The following is a 22,399-nucleotide window of genomic DNA, read 5'->3' on the forward strand; positions in this document are numbered from 1 at the left end:
TCAGCGAACTACTAAAACTATTATCATCTAAACATATTGAGATATTCGTATAAGTAGGGAAAAAACAAATACGTACCGAGTGTCTAGTCCAGTTAAAGATGTCGTCGGTTGCTTCGGTGAGGAAACATGAAGATTCTAGACTCGTCTCAAAATCACACAGATCTATATTATAAAAGATAGTCATACAAAAATCTTAATCATAGGTAATTTAATCTTTGCGTAGTCTATTCAAAAGAATTAAAATACCCCTTACAAATACAATATACGGACCATCGAAGGTGAGTTAAGCTAGGCATGGGCGTTTCTATGCAGATGAGCTAATTAAACACATGAGGCTTGTTTTTTACAAAGAAAAGGTTCAATTCTTAGTTCCCACTACCTGTTACAGCTAATACACATTTAAACGTCACATTTTGTTCTCTACTACTCGGGCCTCAAACATATCTTATTGCAGTTTACAGAATTATTGTATAAAGACAGGACGGACATTCCAAATACTGATGATAATGCTGTTTAAATCCGGTTCATAACCTCATTTGATCAGAATTAAAGACTAAGAACAACCTTGCTGTTGACTCTGCATTCTCAACTCAAAACTCCACATACATGTATAGTAACGTAACACATTGAACTGTCGACATTTTGCGGTAAAATAATCAGTCTTTGGAATAGTCTTCTTATCATATACATGTATTTTTTTTGTCAAATTAAATAATAGTATGCTACTATAGTAAATCCCTGTGCCAGAAGCTGTTTTGTTGATGTTATTTCTCTGAGATGTAAACGACAATGACATCAAACATGTATTGGTGTATACGATGGCATGGGTGATTAGTATGTATAAGAAAGTAAATATAAACCTTTTTTTTATTGTAAAATTAGGAAAATTCTTATATGTTTAAATTAGCATATTTGCATAGAACACCTATACATTTAAATGTAACTAGCCGTAAAACTTAACTTGTACGTACTTGTGTACATGAAAAAGGTGAAGATAACGGACATTGATCAATCTAAGGAAAAACAAACAATACAAATCTGTGAATAGGGCATGAAACCCCCGGAAATTCAAACGGTGGGATCAGATGCCTACGATGAATAAGCATTCCCTGTAGACTGGTCACACAGCCCGTATTTATCAGGTAGACGGCTAATTCCGTAATAAAATTTAGTATAAAAACAAAGGTCTAACAATAAGTTTGAAATTAAAATATCAGCCAAATTACCATGCAGTGACAGTTTATATCTGCTAACATGTTCATTTCTCATTCGACCACAGAATTTACAAAATCTAACTTTAAACGAGGTTGTTGAAATTTGTGCAACATCAACGTATCTGTCAGTAGCTTGCCTCTGCTAAATATGATCGTGCGCAGAGATTGAGTATCGAATAAGATGGGAAACGTAAACACCATATGCAGGTGATAGCCGAATATAACTACAACAAATAAGGAAAGTCAATGACGAAAAACTTGAATCCATCTTGTTTGTCATATATTTTATTTGTTAGTTGGCTCTTATCGTATGTAGTCAGTAAAATATCAATATATGAATCAGATGTTGCAGACTCTGTGGTGTCTTTTACTTCAAGTTCACTGTGATATATCGAGTCGACATATGAATGACTATTAATGGCAGTAACTATTTTTTTTTTTTTAAATTGATAAAATGTCGTCAATATATATAATGTCGAGTTGAAGGTCACCGCAAATGTTTTCTCTTTCTTGTGTAGAAATTTCTGAATAAATTTCGCTTCACAGGAATATAAAAACAAGTAGGCTAATAAAAGTGCACAATTATTGCCTATCAGACTTCAAACAATTTGTTAGAAGACCTGATCTCCAAATAAGAGACGCGCACAACAGATAAGTTATTTTTGTTGGTACTAGTAAAATGCTCACTGAAAATATATTTGATATTCACAAAGCAGGAACAAAAGAGGGCCAGACTTTGACGATAACAAATCGATCGGAACAGCTATATTAGCATGTATTATCAAGTGCAATCACTTTCATTTATGTTAATATTTGGAAGAACCATGTACATGTACTCATGTTATAAAGAAAATCTGAGAAAACCCTTGCTATAAACGGTATTTTTAAAGGGGGGGGGGTTTAAAGAATTTCACGCCAAAGAAGCCCTCGACATGTTTAGAACAGGAATACATTAAAAGATGATGCAAACTTTTACATTGCCTCTACAGCACTATCGTGAGCCTTGGACAGAAATTTTAACCCTCAAACAGCATGTCTGATCACTAGGCTGAAGCTAGCAGCCAATAACGGCAGCCACTAAGCCCGTAGAGGCTAGCAGCCAATAAGGAAATTCATCAAAGGACTGAGAGTACTCTGACGCAATACTATTTATACATTATTTTCGAAAAATTAATAATTAATAATTAGATAATTAACGCAACACTTAATTACTTAATGAGTCAAACACGCGGACAAGCTCATCTGCATAAGAAAAATTATGCGGTTTCAAAACAAGAAAACAAACAAAAGAAAATGTCATCATCTTTGACCGCTTAAGAACAAACCGACGTTGGAAATAGGTTTAGTGCTACAGGGAGAATCCCTTTAAAGTCCTTTGATGGGTCTCAGGAGCATGACGTTGCCGATAACCTTACCTGAACTTTGCACACTTCTAATATTGTAGATTGATATTGGGTTTGATTGATTGATTGATTAAATATTGTTTTACGTCCCATTCGAAAATTTTTCACTCATATAGAGACGTCACCATATACCGGTGAAGGGCTTCAAATTTTGACCTTTACTCGGCACTCAGGGCCATTGAGCAGTGAGGGATCTTTATCGTGCCAACGCCTACCGTGACACGGGACCTCGGTTTTTAAGGTCTCATCCGAAGGACCCGCAACTTTCACTTCAAAGTGCCGAGCGCATGGCGAAGGAACAGTTGCTACCCATTTTTATCGACTTAGGTGAGTCGCGGCCGAGATTCGAACTCACGACCTCCCGATCACGGAGCGAGCGCTCTACCGACTGAGCTACCGTGAACGGTGATATTGGGTTTGAAGGTAATTCAATCTACTTTAGGTTATTATCATTTAAATGTGCTTCGAACAAATACTGGTACAAGGTAAGGCTATTATATAATTATGGCCATAAAAATAAGGCTGAAGTGGTACCACCAAGTGGTGCCAAGGGCAGGTCAAATATTTCAAGCAGCTTTATTCCTTTTATCTTAGAAGTGCGCTTCAAATCATTACTGGGGCAAGGTAGAGGGCCCCGAGGACTATAATTTCCAGCTTTCAGAATGGGGCTGTAGTGGTACCACCAAGTGGTGCCAAAGGTGGGGGCGTATTTCAAACATTCATTTTGAAAGCATCTTTGGCTATTAGAACAAACTAACACTAGTGAACGGTTAAGGACCTTAAGGAGAACCCCTTGCCAGTTTTATGAAGGAAGGGGCCAGTTAGCTAGAGTAACCTGAACTTTGTTGTTTTTCACTTTGTGTTTTAATAAACGGGTTAAAGGTCAGCTATTATACCACTTATCTTTGAAGTGTGCTTCAAATCATTACTGGGGCAAGGTAGAGGGCCCCTACGACTATCATTTCCCGCTTTCAGAATGGGGCTGTAGTGGTACCACCAAGTGGGGCATGGGCGGGGTCGTTTTTCAAGCTTTCATTTTGATAGCATCTTTGGCTAATAGAACAAAGTAACACTAGTGAAAGGATAAGGACCTTAGGTACTTGCCAGGTTTTTGAATGGTCCCTGGGAAGGAAAGGGGCCAGTTAGCTAACCTGAACTTTGTTGTTTTTCACTTTGTGTTTTTATAAAGGGGTTAAAGGTCAGCTATCATACCACTTATCTTTGAAGTGTGCTTCAAATTTTTACTGGGGCAAAATAGAGAGCCCCTAGGATTATCATTTCCCGCTTTCAGAATGGGGCTGTAGTGGTACCACCAAGTGGTGCCAAGGGTGGGGGGCGTATTTCAAGCATTCTTTTTGAAACATTCTTTGGCTACTACAACAAACTAAAACTAGTGAAAGGATAAGGACCTTAGGGAGAACAACTTGCCAGATCATTGAAGGGTCCCGGGAAAGAGAAAGTAAGCTAACATGAACTTTGTTGTTTTTCACTTTGTGTTCTAATATACAGGTTAAAGGACAGCTATTATACCTTTATCTTTGAAGTGTGCTTCAAATCATAATTGGGGCAAGGTAGAGGGCCCCTAGGACTATCATTTCCCGCTTTCAGAAAGGGTCTGTAGTGGTACCACCAAGTGGTGCCATGACTGGGGGTCGTATTTCAAACTTTCATTTTTAAATAACCTTACGCGCTTAGAAGAAACTAATGCAGGTTGAGGATCATTGAAAAATTTTATCGGGTTCTCTCGGACTTGATGGGGGCCAGTTCAACTTTGTCGTTTATTTACATTGAATATTGATTCACGTATAAAGATCAGTTATTATAATCTTTTTTTGAAAATGGATATGCATGATACCGTTAGTAGGGCATGGTAGGTGGCGTATCGGGCTATTCAGATTAAGACTTTAGGTTAACTACCTAGTTGTGCTTTGGTTGAAAGCCCTTTTTGAAGTAATTATTTTTTGCAATATTTGAACACCATAACAAACCAACACAATGGAAGGATAAGGGATCATAGGGAGTATTCCTTTTCAGTTTTTGGAGGGTCTTTAAGACTGGACATTGCCAATATTCTGATAGAAACTTTATTTTTTTCTTGTTCATTTTTCAAGAAAATTTAAGATTCGTCTATTACCCCCTTATCTTTAAAGTGTGCATGAAAGCACTTTTGTGGTAGAATGGGGAGGGGGGGGGGGCTTATCATTTTCGCTTTAAAGTTGGAACTATAGGGGTTCTACCAAGTGGGTTGTTTCAAGCGTTTTTTTTTTTTTTATCCGCCATCTTTGAATAATGTAACAAACCAACACTAGGCAAGGGATCATAGAAAGTGCCCCTTGTTATGTTTTAAGAGAGTCTTTGAGGCAATTATCTCATCCGAACATTGTAACTTTTTAACATTATATTTGAATATGAGGTTGTTCGTTTACTCAGGTGACTTATTGCTATATGTTTCGTCTGTTGTCATTTGTCGTCCGTCGTATGTTATATTTAAACATAAACAGCTTTTTCTATGTGACCTTTATATCAATTTTAATGAATTTTGGTATATAGCATCTGTGAGTAAATGGAGAGGAAAGTTGTGAATTTCATGTTCCTGGCTCTTTGGAGCCGAGTTACATGTATGTCCAAGACAATATGTAGTTACGATATCGTCAAATTATTTTTTCATAGTTTGCTACAATATTTCTTTTTTCTTGTTCGTATGTTACAATGCTCAATATTTACAAAGCTTTCCTTACTGTACGTATCCACGATATCTCATTGATATTGAATCATGATTATTCAATGGATGTTGGTTACCTCCCTCAATGTAATGTTACCTGAATGCTATCATTTTCTGAAGTTCCTCCTGCAGTGTCGATATCGTCGATATCATTTCGATGTCGATTCATGTTTGCTCAAGCATTTCAAACTGCTCTCCTTGCCATGGTATATGTTTGTCTTTGTTTAAATACTTTAAATTTAGGAGGATTGTACTTGCTATTGATATTGTCGATATTTACGATATCGTATGGATATAAAATCATTTTTGACATCATTCTTGTGGCTGTATTTCTTTATGCAACAGTTATGTGTATGTTCTTTCTGATTATTAAGTTTGCCCTAATGTCGAAATCGCACCGATTTCAAATTATGATTCCGCAAATCGTAATATTTTACCAACGCTCACCCTTACCCAAAACCTTATCCCAACCTCCTGAAAAAAAAGCAACCCCTTGCCCTTTATTTGTCATCCTTATTTATTTAGATATTTATACCAAATAATGAATGCACATCGATATCATACTTGCGACCATCTATAAATATGTTTCTTCCTCAATTTGGAAATAAATTGTACAGATCTGTATCGATATCGATGATATTGTCGATATCAACGGTGTCGAAATAAAACTAAGTTTAATATTTATCCAGTATTTCCAATTCCATAGTAATGATCAGGATCGATAGCATTACAATATCGATGTTATATTGTCGATATCGACATCAAATTTGTTGGAACCTGAGGGGTGGGGTTCAAACTATCAAATTTAATGTAACTTTTAAAAGTCTTATTTACTCCTAGACATCAAGCAGTCAGACTTTAAACATTTATAAGATATGAGAATTACGAACAGTCAAACAAAACAATACAAAATTGTTAGCAGAGCCACAAGGACCTCTGAAAACAGAGGACGGACCAGATACCTTAAATGAGTGAGCATCCCCTGTCGTCCGGTCACATCCGTTGTTTGCTCTTTGTCATTATCGGGAAACTGTAAAAGTAATGGACGTAACGAGAGATTGTATTTGCAATCATAGCCATTGTTTCAACCATAGAATTTGCAAAATATTGTGTATAAACGAGATTCTTTATATCCTTGTATAATCAACTTTTTCGTTAAATGCTTGCTTATTTCATGAATTCCAATAAGCAATGACACCTCAAAAGCAAACTGTGAAATTCATGGTCCTTAGATTTGGAGTTTTGGTGTTAGAGTTGGGCTTTATAGATCATATAGGTAAAGCAATATTCTTTATAGTCTTCTTCTCTCAGCTGTATATTTAGGAGACAAACTAAATGTACAGAAATGATAAGCAAGCGTGCCTCTTCAAAAATTTTGAATTAAGGCCTCTTGATCATGGTTATTTTGTTAGGATGGGGCTTTATTGGTCATATTTGTATAGTGAAATTGCTTCAATTCTTTAAAAATCTTCTTCTCTGTCCTGTGTATTAATCTGACAAACTAAGTGCATGGTTAGGAAAAAAAAAAAAAAAAAAAAAAACAAGGAAGGGTGACCTTTCCAAAATTCTGAAACTGGTCCAATGGATCAAGTGTACTGGTTCTGAGCAGGGTACCATTGATCTTATGAGTAAACTAAGAGAAGTTAGTTTCTTTTGTTTATTCAGTTATGGTAATTAATCACAGTAAATACTGTAATTGATAGATCAGTAAAAATAAAAAAAAATAATGTATACTCAACAAAAAAGTAAAGGGTCACGGAATAAAGTCCACATTTATTTTTTAATGCAAGAGTTTTGATTTTAAGAATACTATTTATGTGGCTGTCGTACATTCTGCTTTTTATTTGCACAAGTTCGATTACCAAGTAACCGAAACCACGTGCACATTTACAATACCCCCCTCCCAAAATGAGAAAGAGCTGTCAAAGGTCAAGGTAAAGAAATTTTGTGTAAGACTATAATTTTCAAGAGGCCCATGGGCCAAAACGCTCACCTGAGTAACTTTGGCCTTGCTGTTTTTCACCTGATCCTCCCACCCTCTGTAGTACTTATAGTGGCCCCGCCTTACCCCCAGGGGTCATGGTTTGAACAATTAGAATCTACACTAACCCAGGATGCTTCAACATAACTTTCAGCTTTTCTGGCCCAGTGGTCCTTGAGAAGAAGATTTTTTTAATCACCCCACCCAATTTTTTGTCTTTTCTTGATTATCTCCCCTTTGAAGAGGACTTGGCTCTTCATTTTAACAATTTAAACTTCCCCTCACCCAAGGATGCTTTGTACCAAGTTTGGTTGAAAATGGCCCAGTGATTCTTGAGAAGTTGAAAATGTGAAAAGTTTACAGACGGACTGACAGCTAGACGGACGACGGACAACGGGTGATCCGAAAAGCTCACTTGAGCTTTCAGCTCAGGTGAGCTAAGAATTACTTTAGACTTTGAAAATTGCTGACCTTAATTAATGACAACATACCGCAGAGGCGGCATATGATGTACAACACAACGGTTGAGCCAAAGGCATGTTATAATTGGGTATGCACAACGTCAACTGGTTCGACAGTTAAACGTCAGTCAAAGCGTATGAAGGAAGTAAAGGGAAAGGTCCCAGAACACACGAAGGGGGGGGGGGGTTTGCAACAAAGACTGTGGTGACAGGCCAAAAGTACGAGAGCCCGTCAGCAGTGTGAAATTTGATCTTGGCAAAACGCTTCGGTTCATGTCTGCCGAAATCTTGAATAGGAAGTATAAGAATGATAATGGGTTGTAAACCCACTCAGGCGTTAAGAAATAGGATAGCTGCAGCAAATTTGCATGTTTACAAGCCAGCATATCCGTCCATGTTTGACTGTAATACCTCGCAATGCTTGTCTTGAGTTAGCAATAACCATGAACATTGGCGTTTACGAGACCGATTCTGTTCACAGATGAATCCAAGACTTCCATGATAGTCGTCTGTGTGTGCAGAGCCAAAAGAATTAACAGTTCCATAACTATTGTGTTGCTAAGCATAACCGCTTTCTGTCATGATTTGGAGCGGGTTATGTTCCGATAGATTATGGAACAGTATTTCATTCGGAGTGGTCTGTTAACTGGTCTTATATACAGGATGAGATTTTTCACAGCATTGCTTGTCCTTTTACAGCTGCTACTAGTATTGGTCAAGATTTTGATCTCATGGATGATAACGCAATACCAAACAGGGCTCGAGTTGTTGAACAATATATTTCTAATGAAACAATTGAACGAATGCACTGACCTTCATGTTTGCCAGGCTTAAACCCAGAAGAACAAACTTGGGATGTCCTTCAGCGATGTGTACGACTGATGTGCCTCCTACAAATGTACAGGAATTGGAAAATGCTCTCTGTGAAGATCTGAGCAAGATCCCATTTCAAAGGATTAGAACTCTTATTCGGAGTTCTCTGAGGCATTGCCATCCTGTTGTAGTAGCGCTTGGTAGTCACACAAAATATTGAAGCATTTGTACAGCGAATTTGATCAAATCTTATGACATTTAAAATCTCTATAATTTGCGCTTCCTTATTGGATTTATTAGACTGTACACTAGGAAACATTCGAATACTAAATAAAATTCATTTTTTTATACCCGCACTTTTTTAAATGAAATATAGATGGAGATAACGAACAGTATTCAAGCTCAAAAGTCCATTAAACATTACAAAATAGGAGAAGAGCAAACACGGACCTCCAAAACAGCATAGGTGGGATCAGGTGCCATGGAGGAGTGAGCATCCCCTGCCGACCGGTCACACCCGCCTTGTGCTCCTTGTCATGATCGGGAAATAACGGAAAAATCCGTCGACAATTCAGTGTGAAAATTATGGCCTAACAATTCGTATGAAAAACGTCAGTCAGAATCTGACTCAATGATAACTTGTATTTGCTGACAAGGTCATTGTATCGACCATAGAACTTAGAAAATGATGACTTTAAACGAGACTGCTGATATTCTTATTTCATCAACTTGTTTGTCAATAATTTACCTCGTTTTACGTAGATCATGCTCTTGCGTATCAAATCAACTGAGAGATATAAACCCCGTATGCAGGTGATGAAGGTATATTGCTGCATAAGTAAGGGAAGTTGACGATTGAAAAGTTAAAGTCATCACATTTATCATAAAGCCATTTACCATTAACGTCTTTTTCATGTAAAATATCCAAATATGAAACAGATGTGTCAGACTCTGTGGTATTTTTTATCTCAAGCTCACCGGGATATATCATATCGACATAAGAATGGAAATAACCATTGTTAATTGACAATATGTCGTCGATACATCTAAATGTCGACTTGAAGGCCACAGCAAGTGTTCTCTTCTTTTCACGTATACGATTTTGGACAAATTCTGCTTCATATGAATGTGAAAAAGGTCTGCTAATAACGGGACGTAATTGGTACCCATGGGAATTCCATCTTGTACAACAAAATAAGACGAGCTTATAGCTGTAAGCTCGCAACATAAAGAATTTTAATTCTCTTTGACGAAATACATTGTCTTACTCATTGACATATATCCAAAAGCATACAGCTTCGGATTCACAAGGATTTATAAGCTCACAACATAGAGAATATTAATTCTCTTTGACAAAATACATTGTCTCTCTCATTGACTTATATCCGAAAGCATACAGCTTAATTTATAGTGGGGAGTGGTTGTGTATAAAGTTGAAAAGTCGTAAGTTTTTAAGCTCTTGATTTTGGTAAATTCTTGTGATTCAAATTTTCATAAAGTTCTTTAGAATTTTTAAGTATCCACATCTGATTTACACCACTTCTCGAATATATTGTTGCACAGTACTCTTGAAGTTTCTCCTTAACTACTGTTAATATCTTAGTGAGGAGTAAAGAAAGAGGCTTGGTAGAACAATTACTGGAATCCGCTATGTTGCAACCACTATTGAAATAACGCCCACTATTGAAATAATTATTTCAATAGTGGTTGAGAGTGCATTTCAGAACCAAACAAGGTTGTAACCACTATTGAAATAACGACCACTATTGAAATAATTATTTCAATAGTGGTTGAGAGTGCATTTGAAAACCAAATACAGGTTGTACACAGGTTGCAACCACTATTGAAATAACGTCCACTATTGAAACTAGATGCTGTCATGAGGCAGTAATACCCGCACTAAGGTGTTTGCCTCTAAATGCACACTCCTTCATATTGGGCTTACCAAGGAAAAAGTCCAAATAATTCTATAATTTACACAGTACATGTATTCGTCAAATCGAGCATAAAATGCTCAGGTGACCATGTGACCCATGAACCTCTTATACGCATTTCATATACTTAATTCATTACCAGTCTGAAATAACAGAATTTAATTAATGATGTAAATTAGGTTTTGATAAAAGGGGGGGGATATAAATTTTTGGCCCATAATTGGAACTTTTTAAATTTATTTTCTCAACAACAAATAATATTATTTTAGTACAAAGCGTTTTTGATGAATTTATCAAAATGTGCAAACTTTCTTTAGTATTTGATTAGGCAAAAACCTCCTTGAAAAGCCATACCCAATCAATTTTGTCCCCCCCCCCCCCCAACACACACACACATTTTGCCTGTTTTTGGAAATAGGCCTAGATGGCAAAGTTATGTTAAAACATCGTTTGTTATGATAATTTAAAATTTGTTCCTGTACTGTACATGTATGTGAACACCTTTTTGAAAATTTCTACATCACATTGGGCTTGCGTCACCCTACCAGTACTAGTACTAGTTTTACCATTATCATTTTTAGATTGCACATGCCATGTGACATGGTGCAGTGTTACATGTATATCAGTGGAAATTAATTCATTTTGTGTTTTAATTGGATTATATTTCATGAAGTTGACAGGACCTATGACAGTAGGTAAGTACAAGTTAAGTATAGATTGGGGTAAAAAAAAAACCGAAATGCAAATGGTTAGGTTAAAGATTAAAAAGGATCAAAGATCATCGGCAATCTCCCATGCAGAGTTGTCGTTCGTTTCTCTCTGACACTGAATGTATGAGCCGATGGTAGAGAGTGGATCATCGGATGCCACAATAGACGAATTTCACATTCTGAAGAGTTATCTCCCGTTGTCGACATTACATTCAGTTACAGGCACAGATCCGGGAATTTTTTTCCGGGGAGGGGGGGGGGTTCCACACCTCGGTCCAAAAAAATTCCAGCCCAGAATTTCCTGAGGAGCAAAAAAACAAAAAAACAAACAAACAAACAAACGAACAAAATAAAAACAATGATGGTGGGGTCCATGTTTTTAAAGGGGGAGGGCATCCAAAGTCATTTTTTATTTGCTTCTATAAATCAGTATATAGTCCTTTTTAAATAACTCTGCAAATTCCAGGGGGGGGGGGTCCAATCTCCCTAGCCGCTCCCTGTCCCTGAAATGACAAATGATCATGTGACTCCTAAATAGTAGAAAACTTTTCCATTTGACTATACATAATTTTGTTTCTTGTGTTATTATGTTATGTACATCTAATGGTTTAAGGTTATGAACCCCTGGAGGTCATCCCCACTCTCTTAATGAACTGGAAATGTTCATAATATGACTACATCAAATTAAATAAAAGTGCATCAATGATAAGATTACTTGACATTTCATTCATGAATTTGGGTCAACCCATGTACCCTCCTAGAATTAGGAATGAAAATCATTCAAAGAGATGGACCATTAAACTATATGTATATATTCACATTTTTTTTTTTATGTCAAACCAAAGTATTAGACTAGTTAGCATACATGAACAAACAGGGGTCTGGGAAGGGGAAGGGGCAAGGGGAAGGAGTTATCTCTTTATGTCTTAATTGTTGAAAATTCCTAAAATGAATGTTAACCTCAAATCCGACTTGTACGTCTTCATTATTTTTAAGTGGTGGTGTCTCCGTATGAGTGAAAAATTCCCAAGAGGGACATTTAACGACAAACAAACATTAATGACTTAAAAAACACAATATACATGTACATGTTTATTGGTCAACAGATATACTTCTGATCATATCTCTAGTTCTCCCTTGAATCAGAAATGATGATATAAATATTTTAAGAATGATTAAGAGTTGAAAAGGTTGTGCATTTTAAAATTCACTAAGCTCTGTGGTTGAATTAGCTATACCAGTTTAGCTTATTTTGCTACTCAAAGCACTTTGATTAACTATTTTTAATCAAACTGTTTTCTGAAATGTGAAATTTTTTCAACATGGATACAAGTCATACATTTTCAGCTTCTGAAAACAAAACTGCTTTTCAAATACTGTAACTCTTTCCAAGTACTTGTGATTATCAGTTTTTAGCTCACTTGAGTTTTTCTGGTTTTCTGATCACATTTTGTTTGTCATCCATCTGTCCGCCTGTAAGCTTTTCACATTTTTGTCTTCTTCACTAGAACCGCTGGGCAATTTCAACCAACCCTGCCACAAAGCATCTTCGGGGAAAGGGGATTCAAGTTTGTTCAAGTGAAGGGTCACACCCTCTTTCAAGGGGGGATAATCAAGAATTAGTGAAAATTTGGTGGTATCATTTTAAAAAAAGTCTAATATCAAGAACCACTGACTGGGCCCAAAAAGTTGAAACTTTCTTTACATAGACTTAGTGTAGCTTCAAATTTGTTAAAATTATGACCCACTGGGCTAGGGTGGGGCCACATATGGGGATCCAATGATTTACATAGAAAAATGCAGGGGATTTTTTCCATCATAAATCTTCTTCTCATGAACAGCAAGGGCATTATTGTCATCTGTTTTCACAAAAGGGACCTAGGGGACATTAAATCTCATTTGTCTGTTAGTCTGTCCGTTTGTCAGTCTGTCCGTCTGTCACAATAAATTTAACCTTGGTCATAACTTCTGAATAATAAGAGATAGTGCTTTCATATTTCACATGTACATTACCTACAAGAACTTTCTAAACATACCATGATTTTTGAACCCATGACCTTGAAGTTTGACCTACTTTTCAAAAAATTTAACACTATTTTAAAATGATCATTTTGAAAGAGAAAAGATAGGGCGTTCATATTATACATGTATATTACCTGTGACAAGACCTTTCTAAATATATCATGACTTTTGACTCTGTGACATTGACCTTGAAGTTTAACCTACTTTTCAAAAATGTTATATTTCCTTATAACTTTTGATTGAGAAGAGATAGGACTTTTATATTTGACATGTACATTACCTGTAACAAGATGTTTCCAAACATGCTATGATTTTTTTTACCCCTTGACCTTGATGTTTTACCTAATTTTCAAAAACTTTAACTTTGGTGATTACTTTTGAATGACATATGATAAGGCCTGCATATTTGAAACAATATGTCATAAATAATGGCATCCCATCCACTAGGACACGGAAAGCAGGGGACCACAATTCTTTGAATTTGCTTGTTAGTCATTTTGATATGGAAACATCCTCATATAGTGTAGATTCAAGTTTTTTATGCCCTGCAATGAATATGGCCGAGGCATATAGTGTTTGTCATGTCCGACTTCAATAAAACGTCATATGCTGATACATACTGATGTAAGCTTTTCAACTGCATCAAAATTTTTGACCTTGACTTTTCCTTTGACCTTGACCTTACTTTTCTTAAATTAGTGTCTAGATCAGTTTTGAATAAACAATTCAAGATATATTTATCAAACTTCGTATGCTGATATATACTGCTGAGAGATATCAATTGCATAAACTTTTTTGACCTTGACTTTTCCTTTGACCTTGACCTCACTTTTTTAAATTAATGTTTATCTACGTTTTAAATAAACCATTTCTGATATTTTTATTGAACTTCTATGCTAATAGTAAATACATACTGATATAAGCTTTTCAACTGCATCAGCATTTTGACCTCAACCTTTCCTTTGACCTTGACCTCTCTTTTCTCAAATAAGTGTTAAGCTCAGTTTTAAATAAATCATTCAAGATATTTTTATCAAACCTAATATGCTGATATGTATTAGTGAGAGCTATACAACTGCATCAAAAACTTTTCACCTTGCACTTTCCTGTGACCTTGACCTCCCTTCTCTTTAATTTGTATTTTGCTTAGTTTTAAAGAAACAATCTAAGATATTTTTATGTAAGCATGCACTTATACATAATTTTGTGAGAATTTATCATCTATATCCATTTTTTTTTTAGATTTTAGTTTCAATTTTAAAGAAACTGTTCAATATATTCTCATCAAACTTCATACACTCATACAAATTTTCATGTTGCATTAGTAATATACATTCGGCGGGGCATGTATGTCCTATGGACATATTTCTAGTTTTCAAATCATGACCTCCGAGGATAGGGTCAGGCCACAATAAGGGATCAAAGTTTTATAGAGATTTAAAAGGAAAAAAAATCTTCAAAATTCTTCTTTTTAAGAACAACAAAAGCATGATTAATATGGAAACATTCCCAAGAAGTGTAGATTCAAGTTTGTACAAATCATGACCCCATGGGTTAGGGAGGGGCCATTTTTTTCCTGCCCCTATTTGCTATCCACATGGAAATGCAAATTTTAAAACCATTTTACACATCCACAGGACAAAATCAATCATCTTCCAAATGATCATGATTTAAGGCTAGTGCATAAAATATAAGGGAAGTTCTGGGAACCAGGATGTTTAAACATGTTAAATATTTTTTTTTTAAAAATTGACCCCCATTTGACCCCCAGGGGGAAAATAAGAATTCCGAAACCTTACTGCACATCTATAGGACACCACCAACCATCTCCCAAAAGATGATTAGGCTACTGTGTAAAATGTAAGAGGAGTTCAGGGAACCAGGGGCTTTTTGCATAAAAAACCTCATTTTTCGACCCCTATTTGACCCCATCGTGAAAATGAAAATTCCGAAACCTTACTGCACATCAACATGACACCACCAACCATCTCCCAAAAGACGATTATGCTACTGTGTAAAATGTAAGAGGAGTTCAGGGAACCAGGGGCTTTTTGCATAAAAAACGTCATTTTTCGACCCCCATTTGACCCCTAGGGTGAAAATGAAAATTCCGAAACCTTACTGCACATCTACATAACACCACCAACCATCTCCCAAAAGATGATTAGGCTACTGTGTAAAATGTAAGAGGAGTTCAGGGAACCAGGGGCTTTTTGCATAAAAAACGTCATTTTTCGACCCCTATTTGACCCCTAGGGTGAAAATGAAAATTCCGAAACCTTACTGCACATCTACATAACACCACCAACCATCTCCCAAAAGATGATTAGGCTACTGTGTAAAATGTAAGAGGAGTTCAGGGAACCAGGGGCTTTTTGCATAAAAAACGTTATTTTTCGACCCCCATTTGACCCCTAGGGTGAAAATGAAAATTCCGAAACCTTACTGCACATCTACATGACAGCACTAACCATCTCCCAAAAGATGATTAGGCTACTGTGTAAAATGTAAGAGGAGTTCAGGGAACCAGGGGCTTTTTGCATAAAAAAACGTCATTTTTCGACCCCCATTTGACCCCCAGGGTGAAAATGAAAATTCCGAAACTTTACTGCACATCTACATGACACCACCAAACATCCCCCAAAAGATGATTAGGCTACTGTGTAAAATGTAAGAGGAGTTTGAGAAATAAGAGTGTGACAGACGGACGGACGGACGGACGGACGGACGGACAGACGGACGGACAGACATGAGTAACAACAATATACCCGAACTTTCTTTAGAAAGTGCGGGTATAATAATTATTTCAATAATGGTTGAAAGTACATTTCAAAACCAAACACAGGTTGCAACCACTAATGCAATAACATACACTATTGAAACAATAATTTCAATGGAGGTTTTGAATGCAAAATTCATGCAAAAAATTGAAAAATCATTTCATTAGTGACCGTTTTTTTTCAATAATAGTTGCATTAATACTACCGCTATCGAAGTAATATCTACTATTGAAATGATTTTTCAATAGTGGTTGCAAAAAATGCACATACTATTGAAATAACGATCACTACTGAAATAATTATTTAAATAGTGGATATTATATCAATAATGGTTTTATGCGTGTAACCACTATTGAAATAACAACCTCAAATGTTATAACACTTATACTATTTTCCCAAATAGCGGATTTTATGTATTGACGAGTAGAAACGTTGGATTTACTACCCATGTTAGTAATGTATGCAAGCCCATAAATATATGCGAGAATTTACTTCTAATCTATATCCTTTTGATTAAGAATAACCATATTTTTTTTCAGAAAATTTGTACACATATTAGATATCACATAGATGTCTTCTTTCTTCTTTTTAATGTAGATATCCTAATTTTCAAAACTATCTGCATCTATAACCTTTAACTTTCCCTGATTAATAACAAAGATGAACCTTATATAGCAAAATTACTTAAAATTAAAAGATCAGTTTAACCTCAGATGTCCGTGTATTAATAGTATTTCTAAACAGAAATTAAAACATAAAATTACATATCATTTTTTAAACTCAATAAATCAATTTATTATGTTGGAAAACATAATGAAGAATTTATCCTTATATTTTTTTCCAATAGAGGGGTTATTTCAATGAGGCTTGCAATGTGGTTTTTATATTGAAATCATTGTAAGCAACTAATGAAATAATTATTTAATCACTATTGAAATCAATATTTCAATCACTATTGAAATATTTATTTCAATAGTGAACATTATTTCAATAGTGGTTGCAACTTGGTTTAGGTTTTGAAATGCATTCAAAACCTCTATTGAAGTCATTGTTTCAATAGTGAATGTTATTCCATTAGTGGTTGCAACCTGTGTTTGGTTTTGAAATGCACTTTCAACCACTATTGAATAGTATCCTAATCATCTTTTGGAACATGATTGGTAGTGTCCTGTATTTGAGCATTAAGGTTTCTGAATTTTTATTTTCACCCTGGAGTCAAATGGAGGTCAAAAATGCAAAAAAAAAAAAAAATCCTGGTTCCTAGAACTCCTCTTACATTTTACACAGTATCGTAATCATCTTATGGAAGATGGTTGATGGTGTCCCGTAGATGTGCAATAAGGTTTTGGAATTTTCATTTTCACCCTTAGGGTCATATGGGGTCGAAAAATGACGTTTTTATGCAAAAAGCCTCTGGTTCCCAGAACCCCTCTTTCCCTTTATACAGTAACCTGATGATTTTATGGTATAGGGTGGGCGGTGTCCTGTAGATGTGCAATAATTTTCGGAATTTTCATTTTAACCCTGGGGGTCAAATAAGGATTCCTATGGTTCATGAATCCACCTATAACATGTATAAATTCAAGGTTATCTCGAATCATCGGGTATCTCAAACTTTAATAGTGGTTTTATCTAGTTTGAGAAAATGAGGTTTGACTGTATCTACCTTACTAACCATGACAACACTGTTGCACTGGAGTAGTGCTTTGTAAGAACAATTTTGATTCCACACTATGTAATGACGCTATCACAATAAGTTTCCATTGCTCTTGCCAAGTGGGTCTTGAAAAGTCTATATTTCTTATACGTTCCAATGTAAAACTTTAATTGCCTCTTATGACCCCACTCTATCCCTGGGGGTCATGTGTGGACAAATTAAATCTTCACTCTGTTATGAAGCTTTCAATTAAATTAAACTTTTCTGACTCAGAGGTTCTTGAGAATAAGTTTTTTGAAATTTCCAGTCATCTTTTATCTCCTTAAAATGAGCTTTATCCTAATTTCAACAAACTTAAATCCCCCTTACCCAAGGAAAGGTCTAGGCAATTTTGTTTAAACAGTTCTTTAGAAGATAATATTGTGAAAATATTACGCCAAAGGCAACAACAACAACAGATATTTTAATCAGAATAAAAGCTTATTTGATCCGTCAGATCAAATGAGCTAAAAATAAAGGCTGCTGGTAATGGGGGGGGGGGGGGTGATGGAACACTTGCCTAACAAAATACTTAATATAAAGCTGTTCTAAAAAAAATGCATTCATAGGATATGTATATGTTGGCAAATTTTTCCAAAGTGCCATGAGATTTGGTTCTTGTCGAAGGGAGGGACCAAATCGACGCTAAGGAATGGTTTAACAACATACAAAATATAACGTTTTACAATAGAAATTAACTCTTTGTTTCTCTAACAAGTCTGTTGAGGGTCTATGTGAGTAATTTTCCAACATAATTTGGTTCATTTTTGCATGCTCAAAATATGAAAACAGTCATGTATTCTGTAATGGATTTAAGCCTTGAACTCAGCTGCAGTTTTCTTTGTGACCTAGATGGAAGGAAAAAATGATCAAGAAAATTATTTGCTAAGGTTTTCAATAAACTTGACCACCATCCTAGAAAATAAATGTTTGATCCAGGTAGGGCAAATGGGAGGGAAAATAAACCCTGGACAAGGATAATACACAGAATTTACTGACTTTGACCTTTCATCTATAAAAATTAGAAAGAACGTTTGCTCTAGACAAGTATATGTTTATGCAAAGAGATTTTCTGACTCTCACCTTTCATCTAGAAGATTGGTTCAGTGTCACTGCAAAACCTCTACCCGAGAGGACTGTATGTATAAAGCATGAGCCCAAAAGAGCCAAGCGGAGAGAAAATATGCTCTGAACAAGGATTTTACACAAGGAGGTTTTCTTTACCTTGACCTTTGTTTGAAAAAAAATGGCTCAAGTCCTTGAACACCCTCCGCCCATGGGTACTCTGTGAGTAAAGTTTGAGCCAGGTTAGGCCAAGAGGAGAGAAGACAACTTTGTACTCTAATCAAAGTTTTCCTATGCAAAACTATTTTCTGACGTTGATCTTTCATCTAGAAAATTGAGTCAAGGTCACTGCATACCCTCTACCCAAGGACACTCTATTGTTTGAAAGAGTTAAATATCAGCTATTATCAACCTTGTCTTTGAATAGTGCATTCAACCATGACTGAGGCAAAATAGGGCTATCGTTTCCCACTGTCACATTTGGGTTGTAGCGCTACCATTAAGTAGTGTTAAGGTTTGGGACCAATTGTTGGCAAGTTTTTCTTTGTCATCTTTGGATAACATTTAAAATAGCACTACTATGGGTAGGTATTCTTATTTAGTATATCTTGTCAGATTTTTGAGGGATCTTCGGCTCTCTGGCCCTGGAAGGGACCAGTAGACTAACCCAAACCTTTTTAACATTGCATTGTGAGATGAAGTTAAAGAAAGACTACTACCTCCCTTACCTTTAAAGTGTAAAAACAACAAAGTTCAGGTTAGCTTACTGGCCCTTTCTGCTTAACGGGACCCTTCAGAACTCTTGCAAGTGGTTCTCCCTGAGGTCTTCAACCTTTCACTAGTGTTACTTTGTTCTAGTAGCTAAAGATGCTTTCAAAATGAATGCTTGAAATACGCCCCCCACTCATGGCACCGCTTGGTGGTACCACTACAGCCGCATTCTGAAAGCGGGAAATGATAGCCCTAGGGGCCCTCTACCTTGCCCCAGTAATGATTTGAAGCACACTTCAAAGATAAGGGGTATAACAGCTGACCTTTAACCCGCATATCAATAGACAGTGGAAAACAACAAAGTTCAGGTTACCTAACTGGCATTTTCTAGTCATTGGAACCTGTCAAAAAGTTGACAAGGGATGCTCCCTAAAGCCCTTAACGTTTTACAAGTTTAGTGTTAGTTTGTTCTAGTGGTCAATGATGGTTGAAAAATAAATGCTTGAAATATGTTCCCCACCGTTTGCACCACTTGGTGGTGCCACTACAGCCTCATACCGATTGCGGGAAATGATAGTCCCAGAAATCTTCTATCTTGCCACAGTCATAATTTAAAGCACACTGATAAGATAAGAGGTATAATAGCTGCTTTTAATAGAGCTTTTAAGCTCTTTTACGGGGTCTCAGGAACATGATGCCAAAAGGCTAACCTGAAATTTGCATAGTCATAATATTTACATTGATAAGGGTTTGAATGTAATTTAAACTATTTTAAGTTATTATCCTTGAAGTGTGCTTCGAACAATTACTGGCACAATGTAAAGGGTCCACAGGACTATTATATACGGTCATAAAAATTAGGCCGAAGTGGTACATGTACCACCAAGTGGTGCCAAGGGCGGGTTATATATTTCAAGCAGCTATTATACCTCTTATCTTATCAGTGTGCTTTAAATTATGACTGTGGCAAGATAGAAGATTTCTGGGACTATCATTTCCCGCAATCGGTATGAGGCTGTAGTGGCACCACCAAGTGGTGCCATGGGTGGGTAATTTAAATATCAAACTTTCATTTTTCAACCATCATTGACCACAAGAACAAGCTAACACTAAACTGTTAAAAAGTTAAGGGCCTTAGGGAATATCCCTTGTCAACTCTTTGACAGGTTACAATGACTTGAAAAGGCCATTAGGAAACCTGAAATTTCTTGTTTTTCACTTTGTCTATTGATATTGAGGGATTAAAAGTCAGATGTTATACCCCTTATCTTTGAAGTGTGCTTCAAATCATTACTGGGGCAAGGTAGAGGGCCCCTAGGACTATCATTTCCCGCTATCAGAATGGGGCTGTAGTGGTACCACCAAGTGGTGCAATGGATGGGGAAGGTATTTCAAGCATTCATTTTGAAAACATCTTTGGCTACTAGAACAAAGTAACACTAGTGAAAGGTTGAGGACCTCAGGGAGAACCACTTGCCAGAGATTTGAAGGGTCCCTGGGAAATGAATGGGGCTGTAGTGATACCACCAAGCGGTGCCATGAGTGGGGGGCGTATTTCAAGCATTCATTTTGAAAGCATCTTTAGCTACTAGAACAAAGTAACACTAGTGAAAGGTTGAAGACCTCAGGGAGAACCACTTGCAAGAGTTCTGAAGGGTCCCGTTAAGCAGAAGGGGCCAGTAAGCTAACCTGCACTTTGTTGTTTTTACACTTCAAAGGTAAGGGAGGTAGTAGTCTTTCTTCAACTTCATCTCACAATGCAATGTAAAAAAGGTTTGGGTTAGTCTACTGGTCCCTTCCAGGGCCAGAGAGCCGAAGATCCCTCAAAAATCTGACAAGATATACTAAATAAGAATACCTACCCATAGTAGTGCTATTTTAAATGTTATCCAAAGATGACAAAGAAAAACTTGGTCCCAAACCTTAACACAACTTAATGGTAGCGCTACAACCCAAATGTGACAGTGGGAAACGATAGCCCTATTTTGCCTCAGTCATGGTTGAATGCACTATTCAAAGACAAGGTTGATAATAGCTGATATTTAACTCTTTCAAACAATAGAGTGTCCTTGGGTAGAGGGTATGCAGTGACCTTGAATCAATTTTCTAGATGAAAGATCAACGTCAGAAAATAGTTTTGCATAGGAAAACTTTGATTATAGTACAAAGTTGTCTTCTCTCCTCTTGGCCTTACCTGGCTCAAACTTTACTCACAGAGTACCCATGGGCGGAGGGTGTTCAAGGACTTGAGCCATTTTTTTTTTCAAACAAAGGTCAAGGTAAAGAAAACCTCCTTGTGTAAAATCCTTGTTCAGAGCATATTTTCTCTCCGCTTGGCTCTTTTGGGTTCATGCTTTATACATACAGTCCTCTCGGGTAGAGGTTTTGCAGTGACATTGAACCAATCTTCTAGATGAAAGGTGAGGGTCAGAAAATCTCTTTGCATGGACATACAGTACCCGCATCGTTATTCTTTACAGGATACACGATACGATAGGATACACGCACGATACGATAGGATAAACCCACGATACGATAGGATACACGCACGATAGGACCGGATACACGCACGATAGGATAAACGCAAAACACGATAAACGCAAAACACGATAAACGCAAAATACGATAAACGCAAAACACGATAGACCTGATAAACGATCTTCACGATAGGATAAACGCAAAACCTGATAGGATTGTTTCAAAATGCGAAATGTATTTTGACAAGACGAATTGCTTCCTTTTTAGAAACACTATAGTATGATGACTTTAATTACTTACAAAGCCGCAAATCTAAATGGATTGCTTAAATATATTAAATGTATTATGATTAAATATTTGAGGTAACTATGCTTTGTACAAGAAACATGTTTATTTTTTGTCAATAATG

General features: G+C 36.4%; 1 protein-coding gene across 1 annotated transcript in view; it reads right to left on the reverse strand.

Moving 5' to 3' along the window:
* The window catches only part of LOC133195022 (MAM and LDL-receptor class A domain-containing protein 2-like), a 53,153-nt gene that overhangs the window by 7,777 nt on the left and 22,977 nt on the right, over positions 1 to 22,399 (reverse strand). Inside the window, exon 3 of the mRNA XM_061330909.1 lies at positions 77 to 162. Within this exon, the coding sequence (XP_061186893.1) occupies positions 77 to 162 (86 nt within the window). The remainder of the gene's footprint in view (positions 1 to 76; positions 163 to 22,399) is intronic.

Source organism: Saccostrea echinata, unplaced genomic scaffold (genome assembly GCF_033153115.1).
Source record: "Saccostrea echinata isolate AGI-Se365-2 ecotype Australia unplaced genomic scaffold, CSIRO_AGI_Sech_v1 ptg000029l, whole genome shotgun sequence".
Taxonomy (NCBI): Eukaryota; Metazoa; Mollusca; class Bivalvia; order Ostreida; family Ostreidae; genus Saccostrea; species Saccostrea echinata.